This window comes from Excalfactoria chinensis, chromosome 2 (genome assembly GCF_039878825.1).
Source record: "Excalfactoria chinensis isolate bCotChi1 chromosome 2, bCotChi1.hap2, whole genome shotgun sequence".
Lineage (NCBI taxonomy): Eukaryota > Metazoa > Chordata > Aves > Galliformes > Phasianidae > Excalfactoria > Excalfactoria chinensis.
This window is the reverse complement of record NC_092826.1, coordinates 49,303,244-49,320,715: the sequence shown is the minus strand read 5'-3', so window position 1 is coordinate 49,320,715 and position 17,472 is coordinate 49,303,244. Positions and strand designations below refer to the sequence as shown.

Sequence of the window (17,472 nt, the reverse complement as noted above, 5' to 3'; positions counted from 1 at the left end):
CATATTCTCCTTCACCAAAAGTGATTAAATAAAGACAAAGTATCTCTTTGAAGGAAGAAAATAAGTAGTCAGGGGCTCAAGGCAGAAATTACTGGGTGAAGTTTCATGTCCTGCATTATGGAGGCAGTCAGAATAAATGATCCCTGTGGTCTGGCCATGTGTTTAAATTTGTAAACCTATGGAGAAGCCAGCACTGGAGCATAGACAAGCATTCTGTGATGTAAAAGGATGTGATAATGAAACTCAGGCAACATTTCCATAGTTGAGGGTCCTTACGGTACATATATGTTGCCTAGCATCACATGGATGTGGCCACTCCAGCTTTTGAGAATTTCTGCCATTAAAATCCAGAGTAAAGTCTTCTGAGCCCTTCTCTTTCCCGTTATGCCTTTCAAGAATTCTGTTCTGTGAAAGGTGCAGATGTGTATGAATCATGGTGTTGTTTTTTTTCCATTTTTACTAACTCAGAATATCTCAAGCTTTACACATGACAAGGCTTTTCACTGTTCACGTGCTGTGTCATTTTAGCATCTCGTACTTACAGTTCATTTTGAAATTTAATATGGTAGTGCATCTACTGACCAGTCTTGCAGCTGCACTTCTGGTTTCCTCCATGCTTATCTTTACAAATATAAGAGAAGATTTCTGAAGAGTGGTTGCATCCCAAGTGCTAAGGTATAGAATAAGTGAATGGAGCAAAAAAAAAACCCCACAAAAAACAGGATCCTTTCCCTCTAGTGTCCCAACTAATAGCAATCTTAAGAGTTAACTGTAAAGCGTAAAGACAGTTAGGTAATTAAATGCATTTGTCAGACGTTAGATTTAACCAAATGGTGTTTTTTGTTTTTTTTTCCCACAGTTTTCTAATCCTCCATGTTTTTGTTTTTGCAGGTATGATGGTGCCATCCTTGACCTCAGCTGTATATTTCTTTGTATTTTTGGGCCTGTGCACATGGTGGTCCTGTTGCCAAGCATTTGATCCGCTGATATTCAGCTGTCTGTGTGTATTAATGGCTATATTCAGTGCAGGGCACTTGATTGGACTTTATCTGTACCAGTTGCAGTTCTTCCAGGAGGTTGTTCCACCAAAAGACTTCTATGCCAGGTAAGAGAAATTCCTTTCTTGTGTAATTCTTGTGTAATCACATGCTGAAACAGATGGCCTTTGCTTTGACAAATTCTATGCATAACTTCGGAAAACATCTTGTCTGGTCTTTGAAGAGTGGAAGCACAATGAACCGAATGGTTTTGGATAGAAGAGCAGTGACAGCCCTGTCTGAAATTTGTTACAGAAAGTTGGGGATTGTGACTAGAGGAAGATGAGGATTGTTTTTATCAGAACATATCCTCACATGTGAGTGACAAGTATTCAGCTAAGACAGGAGTTAAAACAAAGGAGTAGTATGCATACACATTTTATTTTAAGGGAAAATATTCTGAGGTTTAATGAAGAAATGTCTTAACTGAGGCAAAATCCTCAAGTAATCTGCCATCCTCGTGTGCAGAGACAGGGCAGTTGTGGTATATTGTCTGCTGTGCATAATACTAGGCTGGGAATATACATTTTTTCTGTGGTCACACAGAATGTGCCAATCTTATCTTCATATCAACAGCCACATCATTCTTATGTCAAATGCCAGTATTTCTAGTTACTGCTACAATAAATACTGAATAGATGGGAATTTGGTGACCCTTTAATGTCTTGATGTGCTTTTATCCTGTATTCTAAAAGAAGATGAAGTAATGTGTGTATTTTATGCCTTTTGTTTTCTTCTGTGCTATTGTTGCAAACTGTTTTCAGGGCATGTTTTTTAGTGCTGTTGTGCACCATTTAGTGCCATTCCTTACATTAAACTTATTGTAAAGCTTAATTTTTGATCTAGAAAGTTCATTGTTCCTTGTAAGTATTGTAAGTTGAATGGAAAGGGACATCAGATGCACTGTTAATCAATTAATTACTTGTATTTCAAAGCACATCATTAAAAGCAGTAAAAAAAAGATGAGTTGGTTAGCCACAATAGTTGATACTATAATACTTATTTTGATATGCTATTTGGTACAGATTAATAGTTGTGTATTCTGTGATGTTGGAACTGCTGTTTGAGGAAGCTGATTATGGAGGGCATAGGATTACCAGGAAAGTCATAAAAAGGTTTACTTCGTTTAGGTTCTTTTGTGCCACCTAGAGGTTAATATAGGAGACTGAGTGATTTCTAGTTCTGACTTGCTGAAATACTCACAACCTCCCTAAAACTTTTGTATTGCTTTCTCCGTGTATTCATAAAAGAAACAAAGCATTTCACATTTCATCTGTTTAGGTATGAGGATATCATCTCATTATATTACAAGCCCCAAAAAATATTCTCGTAGAAAGGAAGCATGTTTCACATTTCTGTTAGAATACCAGAAGCGCTCTTCAGACTCATCAGTTGTAAAAGTCTCTTTCTTCATTTTAATATATTTATTATTAACTTTAATCAACTTGAATTTTCAATTTATTTTGTCTCCAGATTATTTCCTGTGTTTATTTATTTATTGTTAATAGTGTAATTCTAGATTTTATGATCCAATTTCATTTAGCACACAGATATCACTTCAGCTTAGTCACTCATTTTTGAAATTAAAATATGATTGCAAGCAAATTGCCTTTATCTTGCTGAAGAAAGACAAAGCACCTTCAGAGTCTGGATTAAAAAAAATCCTGGTTTGGGGCTTTGGAACTTCTTTCTAGGCTTTGTTATAAGCAAGAATTGTGTAGTTTCTCTGCAGACTTTCTGTTGAAATTGTACTCTTTTGAAGTCTGTTTTTTACATATATGATGTGAAGGACTATCTTCTAAATTACATAGGAAATCATTTTTGAAGATACAAAACACTGATAGCATCTTCAACAGAAGGTGCTGCAATTATTTTTTCTTTCCCCAGTCACGATTCTCCTGTGAATTTTCTTTAATCTACTTTTAGGGAGAACTCTTTGATGAGCATCAGGGCAGGTATTCAGAATGCTTGAATGTGCAAATTTGAGGATAAGGAAAAGCCACTCATTAAACTTTTAATGACCGGAGTAGGACTGGCATATAAACAGCAGCTGGAGCAGAAGGAAACAAAAGTAACATGTACTGGTGTGGTTCAGAAAAAAAATATTTTAGTGTTTCTTATCCCAGTAAAATATTGAAGCCTTGCTATTTTATGTGCTGTCTTTGTTTGAAACAGAGCTAAATATGCAGAGATCCCAGATACTAGCAGATGTCTTGAACGGGTAAATGACATGTTGGGCAAAAAAAAATTTGGTTATCGGTATTTTTGTCTAATGTTTTTACCCTGAATATCTTATTTAATGTCTTTTTGCAAAAGGAGAAAAGATTGTTCTCATCTTTACTCAGTTGTATGAACTTATTCAGCTGCAAAAAACTCCCCGTATTCAGAAATGTAGAAGAGATACATGTACTTGCATCTGTTAACTTTAGAGCAATTAGAGATGGAACTTAATCCCCAAACACAGTAGTGAAACAGAGGGAAGAAGGGCTATTATTTTTTCTGGAAATTTTGATTGCTTGTCCCTCAGTATAGGCTCTTCTAAGATGCAAGGGTACATGAATATTTCTCCTCTTGGCAGAGCATAAGGCTAACATTGGTATTTTTCTGGGTTCAAGATTTCAAGTTCAAAAGAAATCTTCCAGCTGTTTCAGGTTCACATGAAGGTGTGTTGTCTCTAAATAATAATATACTCAGCTTACCACTCCACTGACTGATTTCAGACTAGATAAAGTTACACTGTACCCAGACAAGCTGGAAAATTCTCAAGTTAATATTTGTCAGCTTTAGTTTGAATTGTGCTTGAGCAGCTCCTTCCTTTTAAGAACACTTTAACTCAAAACTCAGTGTCTGTGATTGTAAGAAGTGATTGAACAGTGTTGCCAGAGGAAATTAATTTTGTTGAAAGGAATGGTCTGAAATAAACCCAGGGAAATATATTCTCTCTGGTCTGGTTAGGTGAACTTATGTGTTCTGCCCTGGAACCTTATGAGATTCTGCAAGCAAAATACCATAACCACCACTCTGCAATAGGACATTATGGTAACACAGAACTTTGTTATATTTCTGTTATCAAACATGGAGACATTGATCTTCCACAAAGTTTCAGATCTACTGTTGTGGCTTTTTGGTTCTGCAGCGGGCATGTAGAAATGGCGTGAACACACATTTAACACCATGTAGCATGCACTGGGATGTGCAGACTGGAAAATATGTAGGGCACTGAAAAACTGAAGTGTAGCTAATCTGTCAGGTATGTCAGTGAAGAGCTTGAGTGAAGCTTTGTCTAGTCTTCACAGCTTTTCTTCTGTAGACCAGCCTATGGTGGAGATGTGAGGAGCAATCATTCAAAGCAGTGCTCTGACTGCCCAGGAAAGGGGTGACCTGAGTGGAGCAGGGGGACTGGTCTTAATAACGCAAATCTGCCCTTCAAGTAGGAGTTACGTATTTACATAAGTTTGCACTGGTTAAATGCTGCCTGATCTCTGAAAAAATGAAACAATCGCACTCCTTTCACACTTTTATTTAAAATAGTTATTTCCTCTGTGACTTGCTGCTGTATAGGTCACAGAATTGTTGATTTACAGAGATGGGAAAACAGTAGTGAGAAGTACCCATTTAAAACAAAATTCTGAAAATATCATACTTCTGCCATAAAATTCTTTTCACCTGATTTAATAAAAACAAGTCAATTAGCTAAAAGGACTTTAGAAATTATGTACGCAGTGTCACAGCCTGAAAAAATACACAATAATGTGTGTCATTTTTCAGATTACTGCCTCCTTTCTTCCTGTTGCAGCTTGTTTTGGCAAAAGGATGTAATGAGGGCAATGATAAAGCCTTGCCAATGTGAAGAAATAGGATCAGTGCAGTGGTATGAAGTTTATCTTGAGTTAGCAAAGTTATTCCTGTCCAAAACTTTGCTTATATGCTTATTTGTTTAAAAGTCCCACAGTCAGATTTAAACTAAAACCTATGTGCTATCTTTGGGATTCAGATCTTGCACTGGTCTTACATGTAGTTCTTACATTCCTTGCAGTTTTCAAGCAAGTAATGTTCAAAACAGTTTAAACAAAAATGGCTTGATCTATAGAAAGAAATCACCCTTATGAACTGAAACAAACCTGGGAGTCCAGGGAGTGCCAGCTGCTTGACAGGGGTACATCATTTCACAGCTTCTGTAAGTGAATCTAGAGTTAACAGCTGTTTGCTTCGTTGCAGTCTGAGTGGGGAAGGCAAATCTCAGTCTGTCTTAAACAGGAAACTTTTTTTCTGAAAGGTGCCTATAAATCTTTTCAAGGACAGGATTTTTAAATAGGTCTTATGGTGATCGGTAACAAACTTGTTACTTGATGGGAGAGGAGTATTCCTCTTATTCAGAATATCCCAGTTTTCTTTTGGTTGATCTGAAATATGCCCAGTCTAAAATTTTTCACCTGAATTTCCAAAAAGCTAATATCTGCATTCGAAATCTGTAGCCCAAAGGCCCCGGATATTCAGAGTACAAGGTCTAAGCACAGCCTCAGAACATTCCTGGAGCTGTCAGATAGGGGTGGAATACTCAGCTGTAATCATCTTTCTGAAATTAGAGGATAGGGATGCCAATAACATCTCAGCCGGATAGAAGATATTGCCAAAATAGCATGATAATGCTGATCGATTCCCTTGTTGGCAATGTCTGTATCACTGCAGGGTAAGGCACTGATCTCCTTCTCCATTTGCAGAACAGCTGGAACTGAAAGCTGGGCAACAGCATTTCCCCTGAGTTGCTGCCATGATCAGGCCTTGCTGCAGACCATCTTTGTCACCTGCCTTGAGGGTGGCTCACCTGGGAGTGACAGAGTATTCATACCCCCATATAAATTTCTGTGATTTTTGGAGTTGCTTTCAGAATGGTCTTGAGGCAGTGTTTGATGAGATAGGGTGTTTGAAGTTCATTTGTGTGCCCCATATTGATCTGCCCTTTGACTGGGATGGTTTTGTGCCTTGTGCCTGATTTCTTAGCCACTTACCACCATGGCACTAAAACACTTGCTGTCAGGACAGAGACCTCTGGGTACATGCCATGCAAAGACACTGCTATGCCCTTGCTCTATTTCTGTTTTCCTCTGCCAGAAAAAGCACAATTTGTTCTTTCAGAACATGCACAAAACCATGCCATACTGGCCACTGCTTTTGTCACTATGGCTGGTTTGGCTTTGAGAGCCAGGATTTCTTTCTTACACAGTTTAGGTGATTGATGTGCAATGTTGTATTATTGTTTTGCAGCTGAGCTTCGTACCAGCTATATGACAACACTGCTTAGGAGACTATTAATACTACTTAGATAGAAGACTTTAGCTTATATTCTTTCTTAATGCTTTATCTTCAGCTTCCTTATCTTTATTTTTTTAAATTATTTTACAAAGGAAGCGAATGATTCTGTTAACAGCTCAGAAACACAAGTTCAGGCTCCTGTTGACAAAAGACAGCAACCATTCTTGCTATTATTGTAATAAGTATTGCTTCCTAAACTAGGAGATAGATAGCTCGCTGTAAATGCTGTTCTGAATTGCATGATTCTACAATGGATGTTTTAACCCAAAACGTTGTACACCACACAATGTGAACTTTTAAATATGATGCTAGGAAACATTACAGTACTATACAATGAACAATTGTTTTCTATCAGCTGAACGTTTGTTTCTTATTAACTACCTAATATTTTATATCTGGTGTCCAGAATGATTCAAAGACTGACAGAGTTTAGACAGTCTTGCACACAGGTGCTTAATTTAGTGGGATGGGTATTTTCATGAGAAGCTCTTGTACTGTCTCTTCTCTCTATGGGGTTAGTACTTTAAAAATAAAACAACCCTCAGATTTTCATGTTTTTGAGATACTGTGATGCTCTTGTCAAATCTAATTGAAGCTGACCAGATTTTAGTAGGAAAAGGTCAGATATAAAAGCCCTTGTTCACAGGCAGCACGACAGCACATGCTTTGTTTCTGAAAGCTGTGGCAGTTAGTAATGACAACAATCAATACTGTTCAGTACAACAAAGTTGAGTAATGCAGTGGGATTAAGATGAAGGGAAAATCTCAAAACAAGGCTAGGAAATCTTTGAAGAAGAGAGCTGTGACAGTTCTTGATGATTTCATTTCGTAAGACCTATCCTATACAGAAGATCTACTGTTTATCCTATCAAGTCAAATGTTACTCTTAGTCTCTTCTCACCAGAAGTTGCAAGATTTTTATTCCTTTGCTCATGGATTGTGCAAATACTCTGTGACGCTTTGAACTCTGAATGGTTTCTCTAGCCCTTGCTTCATTGAACAAGGAGGGTAAATAAACTGCAAATGAAGTCGCATGAACTTGTTGACGAAACTTTAGTTGTATTGACAGACAGTAACAACAGACTGCTCTGAATAGAAACATTAACATTATCATCCTACAACACATAAAACTCCTGTAGCTGGGGCTGGTGAGCTGTTAAATGCATTAATGGCTGTATGGCAGAAGGGTTGAAAATAAGAGTTGAAAAAAGTAAACTAAGGAATACTAAAAAAAAATCATAGGAAGAGTTCTGAACTTTTCCATTAAGTTTATTTCTCATTCCTACGAGGGAGATGTACTGGTTCTAAACAAACCTTCCAATATTCTTTAGTTCCCTTTTGGTGTCTTACTTCACTGGAACAAGCTGGTGTGGTTTATATCAAGAACTGCTCAAGGTGACTGGCAAAGAAGTAGTCCTATTGACTGAACCTGGCCCTGAATTTAATTTAAAATTGAACTTTTTATAAGTCTGCAGAAGGTTAATTTAATCTTTTATGCTCTGAGTTCTGTGCTGTTAACCATCCTGTTAGCGCTGTCTGGAATAGCCAAATGCAACTGGAGAAGCACAAGTGGAGTTCCCAGTGAGTTGTAGCAGGAAAGATGTGGAGATATTGCAAACCTGCTCACTCCTGTGAGATTTCCAGCCTTGTGTCTATTATGTGGGCATTCAGAGATACATCCAAAATGAATCCACCTCTTTCAGTGCTCATTTGGAGGGATTCCTTGGGGATTCACTTATCAGCTGGCACACAATACTCTGCAATCACTTTATAGTAGAATTGTATCAGCATTGATTTTAAATGGTTAGATTGCGTTTTGGTGGAAGTCCAGTAGTGACAATGGGGAAGTGAGTGTAGACTTAACAGTTATATTAGTGAGAATTTGTAGCCCTTGCTGGTTTTCACTTGGTTATTAATAGCCATCTCTTTCCACTGCGTACTGCAGTTCAGCAAACTTAAAATCAGCAAATTTCTGCTTATGCCAGAATTTACAGCAAGTTTGAAATTCTCTGGAAAAAAGCAATAGCTGAAGTAGTAGGTAGACTGCAGCAATGTCTCTATCAGTCAGTACAGTGGCACTCCATTTCCATAGACACTTGTGTCCTCCATAACTCTCATCCCCCACCAAGCTCCAAAGACAGTCTCAGCAGAAGCAGGCATGACTTTGATCATGTTATTCATGCGTGTCCAACTTTTTGGCTTGTCTGGCCACACTGAGTGAAGAGGAGTTGTTTTGGTCTGCATATATGTAGGTCACTCCGAAAGTAATGCCTCATTAATTTCCATAGAAACTACAGCAGATCCAATGAACAGTAACTCTGCTTGATGGAAGAAATTCTCAGCTACAGAGCACTATTTTTCATTATGGTTACCACCATTATCTATACATTTTCATCACTGATGAATTGGAGCCTGCATGCCACACTCATCAAAATTTGTACCAGCAGAGGTGACCCACTGTCATTGTTGTCAGTGACCAGTGGGTTACGTGCTCTTGGTTTTGTGAAACTAACTCATTAGTCTGATTTGATGGCATCAACTTCAATTCTTAGCAAGTTCTCAAGGTGCTCATCAGATACTTTTAATGAAATTTTTACTCTTTTTGTGCTTCATCTTTGACAATATTTGCTCACCAATGTTTGTACTGACAAAAGCAATGACATGAATAAGGTGCGACTGTGAAGTGGGGGGTATTTCTTTCTTAAAGTCTGCTAAGATTTTTGAGTTAGATGTCTGATTGCAACTCTAAACATTCCATTTGAAAAATATATTTATGTTGAATGAAAATGGAGTTGCAAATATATTCTAAAATTGATGATTCTTTTCAGCAACCTTGAAACCTATTCTCAAATTCCTTTATCCAAACAGAACACAAGGCTGTATTTTTCACTATTCACAGGACTGTGTTTAGCCAGTGTATCAAAATTCTTAAAATTATTTGCCAGAATTTGAGATGGCACTGCACTGCGCCTTCCTCATGCCCTGGTTTCAGCTTCAGGTAACATTGGTAGTGCATTGGTGGTTTGGTTGATGCTGAGCGATGGGTGTGCACCCAGGACTAGGCCAAGATGCTCAGTGGGGCAAAGCCACCACCATGATGGCACAGGGCTGGGAGTGGCCACATTATAATCTGTACTGGACTGTATGTGGCCAGTGCATTGTACATGCCTGATGTGGCTGGAGTTGTGCTACTGGGGACTGATGGCTTGACCTTCCCTTTCACTAGAAAAGGAATGCAAATAAGAGACATGCTAATGCCTTTTATAGACAACGAGGGATGTAAACTAAGAGATGTGCTCTTAAAAACAACAGCCCTCAGCACACAGGAGAGACTGGTTTTCTTTTATCACAGGTGGTTCTCATTAGTGGAGAGAGGGGAGTCTTGGCATTCCCAACAACACATACACTGTATCTGTAAACTGAGCTAACACTGTGAACATAAAACCAGTCACCATCGCATGACATAATGCTGGAAAGTTGCCACCTTCTTGCTGTCTTCTGACCTCAAATAGCTGTGCATTAATGTAAGAGTAGAAGAAGTTGTCAATTTCTTGGTATTTGTTGGGATATTGAGGTGCAGCGGATGGGGAAAGGTGTCAAAGACTTTACAGGAACCAATGGGCCATGATAAACCTGCCCGTTGTCTTATTTGGCTGAATTGGGTGTGCAATAATTCATAATAGAGTCCTCCCACTTTTACATCCAGTCCAATGACTTGCACCCAACACAGCTCGGCACTGAAAGAAGCTCTGCTCATTGTCAGCAACAGCCAGATCACCTTCTATACGCAGTGAATCGACTCATGATTTCCACACTCACATTTGAATACAGGCTCCTGGCCTGCCACAGGCTGCCCTGTGAGAACATGCAGGTGATGCCTGTGAAGAATTGAAACTTTAATTGTCTTTTATTTATTTATTTATTTATTTTGGAACAACACAGATCTGTCTGCTACAATCACTAAGCAAGTGCCTAAAAGAAGGACAGAAAAATAACAGAGAGATCCAAACTCCCTTCCTATCAGATTCAGATTGTTACTGCTTTATGGCATTAGGAGGTGTGGTTTATATAGATTGCTGACATACATAACAAGGCTCTCCTTACTGTTGCTTGCCAGCCTTTATTTTCATACCCTGGCATGCCCTGGAATTATGATGATAAATATTTAGCACTTATCTATCTCTTTGTACTTTCAACTCAACAAATAAATATTAGCAAATGAATCATCCCACATTTCTCAGAGGTAGTACTGAAAAAAGTCCTGACTGATCTCAGCTGAGCACACACAGGGGAATCAGCATCTATCTGCACAAGTGGCAGCCCACAGCAGTTCCTTTGTGAGGATGCACTTCATCTCTAGTTCATGTTCATTTAGCTGAAGGTGGTAATTTGCAGATAAAAATTCAACCAATGAGGTGCAATCTACAATCGATTTTAAAATGGCTGTTATACAGTTTGGGCTGTAAAATTAGTTAATTTGGCATTTCCCAATGGTATATTGCTTATTATCCCTTTATCTTCCTTTTCTATACCAAGCTATATTATTTTTTTCTATATAAAAATAATCAGGATGGACAACTTCCATTCCTGCCTTAGTGTATTTGTTGCTATATAAAGGAATATCTTCTTAGCTTCAGTTTTCTACTTCAGAATCTCTTATTTTGAGTCTCAATCACTCTTGCTTTCCTTTCAGTCCGGATTCACTGGAAAATATCTTCTTCATGCATCACAAGCAGACTGTCTCTATGTGACTGGAAATCATCATCCTTCCATTTCAAATGTGAAAAAAGTAAAATGAATTGCATGTAGTCAGAGCCTGGAAAGAAACAGAACTGTTGGTTGCAGCCTCTGTCCTTAGATTCTTATATTGCAGACCAAATTACCCCAAAGTTAAAATGAGCACAGAGCTATACTTTAGAACATTTTCTGGTCTTTTGCATATGTTATTTTTAAAGCTGACATTAAATCTCTTCAGCTGGCAAACAGATGCATGGTTGTGTGGTTGCTTGGTGTATTGAGTTGCATGCACATTCTGATCAGGTAGCACTGCCCTGCTAAGTGCCAGATGCTCACCAGGGCCACTTGAGTGTGGTCTTTTTTGTCTGATATCAGCTGGAGCTTACATGCAGTGGACTAGTTGCATAAATCCATCCTTCTCCCAGCATCCAAACTTAGGACAAGAAGGCTGGTGGGCTGCTTTCCCTGACCGAGTTCTGAGGCTCAGGATAGAGGCTGTCCTCTCTGCTCTGCATGTGTGAGACTTTCTGTGGTAAAACTATTGGCTCCTGTTCCTTCAGCAGCTCTGCCAACTCACTTTGAAAAACCAATAACCTTAGTTACTAATTGGCATGGACAGATATCATTAAGCCATGCCTCCTGCTGTGTGCTGAGGTGTCCAAGCTTATCCTTTGGCAAAGGGAAGCATTTGTGGCCAGAGATGTTTCTGAGCATGCCTTCAGTTTTCCTTCTGTTTTTCACATGGCTGTGTAGAAACCAGGACCTGTTTTCTCATTCTTTTCTGAGCAGAAAATGCAATAAAATATTGAAAACTTCATTTTGCTGGTGCTGTCTGGGTGTTATTCTTCCCCAGATGGTGCTGCATTTGGATTGCAGTGAGTGTGTACATGTGCATGGAAGTGAAGAGGGTGTCAACCCACCGTTCTCAATGTCATCAAGATTTCTTCTTTGCAGCGGCTTTTCTTTCTCTCTCCTCTAATCCTACAAGCCTGCTTTAGCAGAGGAGCTGGGCTTGGTGATCTCCAGTTTTCTTCCTACAATCTTGTGATTTTGTGAAACACTGGCTCAGCTCCCACAGCCTTAGGGATTCCCAAAATGACCCTTGTTTATAGCTGAAATAGTTTTAAAATGCCTCGATGGGCAATTTTGTGGTAGAAAAATGAGAAGGGAGTATCTGGGTACCCTCTACCCCAGAAATGGCAGGAGCCATTAGGGTAGGGCTATGGAGCCAAGCCTTACTGGGGTAGGGATTGGCAGCTTCAGGGCTGCTTTCTAAGCAGTGATGCTGCTGCTTATAAGGGAGGATGGTGTTGCAAGAGAGCCTCTTGTATAGGAATCAGGCAGGGGCCCTAAAGCAACTTGCAGCTTCATCCCTGTTTCACCTTATTCTTGCCTTCCTATCTGGTGATCCCTCTATGCTGGCAACTCATCTGTGAGGCTGATATTAAAGAATGGGAAAAAAGATACTGGAAGACAGTGCTTCAGCATCTTTGCTTAGCAGATGTTCACCTCTGGAAGTCCCAGTAAATGTCCCCAAAGGCTAAAGCAAAATCACTGCATTTCTAGTTCACTGATGTGTTGAAAAGGTCAGTGTCAATATCAACATTCACTAGAAATTCAGAGCATAGCTGAGCCCTACAGTGGCTCAAGAAATAGCTTGGGGATTCAGAGAGGAAATCCACTGATAAGAAAAATCTTTATGTCAGATTTAGAGACAGATTTTGTGTTAGTAACCAAGGCATTTGTATACCTACATCCACTATTAATGGTAACGTTGGGGAATTATTGCCTCTAAGGCAATGAAAGCATACTATGGGTTTTTGGAGTAGAAGGTCACTAGAAGTGTTTGATTACCAGATGAAATGTGGTGTATCTGACAAATCCTTATGTTCAGCTTTAAATTCCTCTCGGGGAAGCTGCTTTATTTTAGATATATGAAGTATTTAAATGCCTGAATTTCAGTCATTCTTAATGGATGTTCAGTCTGTAACAGCTTCCAGTCACATAGTCTCGAAGAAAATTCCATTATCTGGTTACTCTAAAGAAACAGGTTATGTAGTAGATATGATTTAACATCCTGTTTTAAAGTTATTAATTCACTTGACAGTAAAGTGATTTTATTGTGGCTACTTTTATGGTCTTTTATTTTTTTCACTCTGAATAAAGATTTGTATTCTATTCAGAGTTGTTGCCAGCTCGTATATAGTTCACAGCCCCTGAAGCTATCCTTTCATCTCTGCTGCTTCCTGGATTAATGGCTCATAATTTCTCTCTGTCCTCATTATATGCATGACATTAGCGTACAAGTTTTAAATTACTATTTTTTTTCTTTTATTTATTTATTTTTAATGGGTTTTCTCATGCATAGTTTTGTGTTGGAAATTAGTTCTCCTTTAAAAGAAAAGTCGCTGATGTTTAGAAGAGGGTGGGAGATATACCAGGGCTGGTTTTGTCATTGCCAGAATAGCTTTGATCCAATAAAAGCTATGGAAACTGAGACTTAGTAGAAAATAAGTGCACAGACATCTGCTAAAGAGCTATAGAAATATGATTATATTGAAACAAAAGTTAGAATAATCTACCCACCTAGCCTATATTCATTGTGTATATGCCTGTGTAAGAGCGTTGTGATAGCAACGCTCTGAAGGAAAACACTTCTAGTCTTAGTCTGTTTTCAAATATTTCCAAAAATTTATTAACTATTAAGCTGAAATTAATCATAATTCTTCTCAACACAAACAGATATTTTTTTGTTCTTAATATGGCACAGTTCCATTTCATCAGTTCTGAATTACCCATGTCTAGGGTCCATGGCTTTTAAGCACTACAAATACTTTCAATGCTTTTTAAAGTTTATATCACTCAGAAATTGATAAATTTAATAATTTTAACAATATGATTTTAATAATCACCCAGCTGTGGGCTGAAATTTGTGTCTGCAGTATCTCCCTGCACAATTGTTTTGCTGAGCTGAGGAAAAGGTTGAAAGATTTGCTCCATCTTTGAAAAATCTTATAAATAATATGATTTGAAAAGTTAAATGCAAATTTTCCTGTTCATCACTTTCCCCCCTATCAAACCATGCAAGACCAAAAGCCTTCTGTTCATCTTAACCCTAACACTTTAGGATGCTTAATGCACTACATCCCTACCACTTTCCCACCTCTTTTCTCCCCATGTTGTACTATTTATTTAAAAATATTGTGTTCCTGCTGTATATCCTGGAGCATAAAACACAATGTGGTTCTCTCCTCTCCTCTCCTCTCCTCTCCTCTCCTCTCCTCTCCTCTCCTCTCCTCTCCTCTCCTCTCCTCTCCTCTCCTCTCCTCTCCTCTCCTCTCCTCTCCTCTCCTCTCCTCTCCTCTCCTCTCCTCTCCTCTCCTCTCCTCTCCTCTCCTCTCCTCTCCTCTCCTCCTCCCTGCCTATCTCCTCATCACTTGTAGCATCTTCATTTTAGGGCTCAGCTATTGAATAATTATTCTAACTCAGTCCCAGTCACTGCTCTCCCATCCTTCCATGTAAGGAAAGTGCAGTAAGTGTGCAATAGATATCCAGATGACGTAAAGAATCAGACTGTTCATAAAATTGAAGTTCTAAAAAGATGGATTCCCCAAATCCAGCCCAGATAGCTGAAGTCTCTGATGCCATTGCTGTGAATAACCATCCAGGCTGTACTGGCTGCAGCAAAAAAATTCTGGTAATCCTAAATACAACATCAGGATGTGCAGCTCCTGAAGTGGCTTGATACAAACATTGTCTTCAAACTGTAATCTTCATTGCCCTGTTCTGGATTTAATTTCCAGTCTGCTGCCATGTCGAAGTTGCAGTCTTGCATCATTGTTTTATTTTATTTTATTTTATTAGTCTATGGTAAATCTTTTCCTGAAACAGGAAGCAAGGGCTGCGAAATACTCTTTCCTGCTTAAATAAGTCAGTATTTGTAATGTACAGCCAGCTTTCTGTGGATAAAAAGCAATTGTTCAGATGTTACACACAGTAACAGGAATATTTGGATGAAGATGACTTTAAAACTGTGTTAAAAAGGCTCGGTAGCTATGAATTGCCATCTGTAATCTCATACATTTCAACAAAACTCTGTGTGTAGTAGTGTTCTAAGTACACTATTATAATAATATAGTATTATTAAATAATAGTTTAAATAAAATAATAGTACTTCAATGTTCCTGTATTCCATACTGATTTTATATTACAGTATGCAAAATTCATGATGCAGTGTACGTACACAAATAGCATCTATGCATGAGAGGGTTTAGAAAGCAATTACTATTCTATATAATAATATGCATACTACATATACATAATATAATATTATTCATAATAGCAGATATCTGTACCTTTCTGTGGCACACTGCCAAAGCAACAATGGATGTGAAAGTGTAAGTTGCTTCTATACTCCAAATTAATATTACTCAGAGAAATCAGCATTGTACTGCTGCAATATTAGATTTTGAATTTCTTAATGCCAGCTAGTAAATAAATTAGTAAAGATAAAACAAAATGAAACAAAAAGCAATGAATTAACCAGACAAAAAATATAACCTTCTGAAACTACATTTAGCAACCTTAAAGAAACTGGCATGGTTGTCTTTAAAATGAGAGAACCATTACAGCAATTTATTCTCATGTTAAATTAATCATCCAGATAATTCCTCTTTTAGTGGATATATTTGCTTGCTACTTAATCAAAAGACACAATTCTCAGTAAAAATGCACATTGTAATAGCTTCCCTTGATAACAGAATCACGTTGGGTCCAGAATTTCAGACATCCTGCCTTTGCATCCTACGGAAACAGAAGCTTCTGGCATCCAACAGATGATGAAGCACTGCATGCAATAGCTGCACAGATTTCTTCTCATTCTTTTTTTTCTTCCAGTTAACTGTTTTCAGTTTGTTTTTGTGGCTCTGACACCTCAAAAAAAGTATTTAAGAATATAATATTGAAAGTTGCGTGTCTTGCAACCACTGGTTTATTTCTTTATTATCTCCAATCTCTTATTATATTTTAAAGTATCAGAGATGGTTTTTCTATTCCTTAATTTTGTGAAGGAGGAACATTTTAAAGTATGTCGTAATATTAACACATACTGTTAATTTATTGACACAGTGTCTCTGACCAGAATGATTTGGAATAGGAGGCTTTTAGGAAAATGCTTGACAAATCTGGCTGCAGGTTTAAGCAGTGATGTGCTTGCAGTGAAGGTGATTAAAAGTGTAAAACTGTGCAGTTGCTGTTGCCAGTCATAGATGACCAGCTAGAATGTGTGCGAGCTAAATGCAAAACACTGTGCAGTCTCACCAGCACTTGCATTTAGCTCACAGTGGTCCAACAATTCCTGACGAGTCCGAGAATCCACTGTTCTCTCAGTCTCTTCAGAGGAATCATGATCAATAGGAAACAATGAGAGACATTTTCCTTCCACTGTGAATCACTTGATGTCCTCTTTGATCGAAAGCACTGCATGAACTATTTATGTGGGGATTGCATGTTGTCATAAAGTAGGTTGGACTCATGAGAAAAGCTGTTGTATGCCTTCTGCTTCCTCTTAGTGAGTCAGAGCTGAGTCTGTAAATCATTGCAAGTTATTATTTTGGAGCTTTCTTCAGAGAACTTGCAAATTTTTGCTGTATTAATATATTTTGGTGCATATTTATGAGTGTTGCATGCATCTGCTTCTGTAATTAAAGTGGCATGAGTTATGTAATTTATGTAATTTTTATTCCTAGTTCTTAAACAAATGAAATAGCTGCCAAACTCAGTCAGGATTTTAGTACAGTGTCATCCAAAGATCTTTCAGACAAGTTAAAATAATCTCTAAGGCAGTACATTCATTTTATTCAAATCAAACTTTCTGAGTCTGTGAACTGCTGAGGTGAACATTGGTAGTCATGCATTTAGGAGTTCTGCTTTCAGCACCCATTACATAGTGGGCTTCTCTTCTCCCTCTCTCAAATACTGTTATTGTGCTTTTTGTTGCAGTTTCTGTATAAATAAATAGAAGGCATTACTTTCAGAGCAACCTACATACTTCTACTCTAATATTTTAGAGGTGTCCAAGTGCAAAAATTAGGCTGTATAAACAGTGGTAAGCTGTACAGTGTGATGGAGGTAGATTATAAATTTTCTGCATCATTGGATGAGGTTGATAAAGTTGTGAAGCTCAGAGAAGATAGATGCAAGAAGATGACTTCTAGTCTGTTGTATAGGGAAATGCAGTATAAAAGATGCTATATAAGGTAGCACACAGAGTCTTAGGAAGATGCAGCAACTGGAAAACTCATCTAGACAAAAGTATTGCATAAATTAAGGGCAGTAGAAAATAGTATGGCAATAAAAGATTTGCTAGCACCTGAAATCATAATTG

The 17,472-nt window shown here is 38.1% G+C and overlaps 1 protein-coding gene across 1 annotated transcript in view; it reads left to right on the top strand.

Moving 5' to 3' along the window:
• Positions 1–17,472, top strand: part of PIEZO2 (piezo type mechanosensitive ion channel component 2) — a 283,067-nt gene that overhangs the window by 167,873 nt on the left and 97,722 nt on the right. The window contains exon 7 of the mRNA XM_072330043.1: positions 892–1,105. Coding sequence (XP_072186144.1) covers positions 892–1,105 — 214 coding nt within the window. The remainder of the gene's footprint in view (positions 1–891; positions 1,106–17,472) is intronic.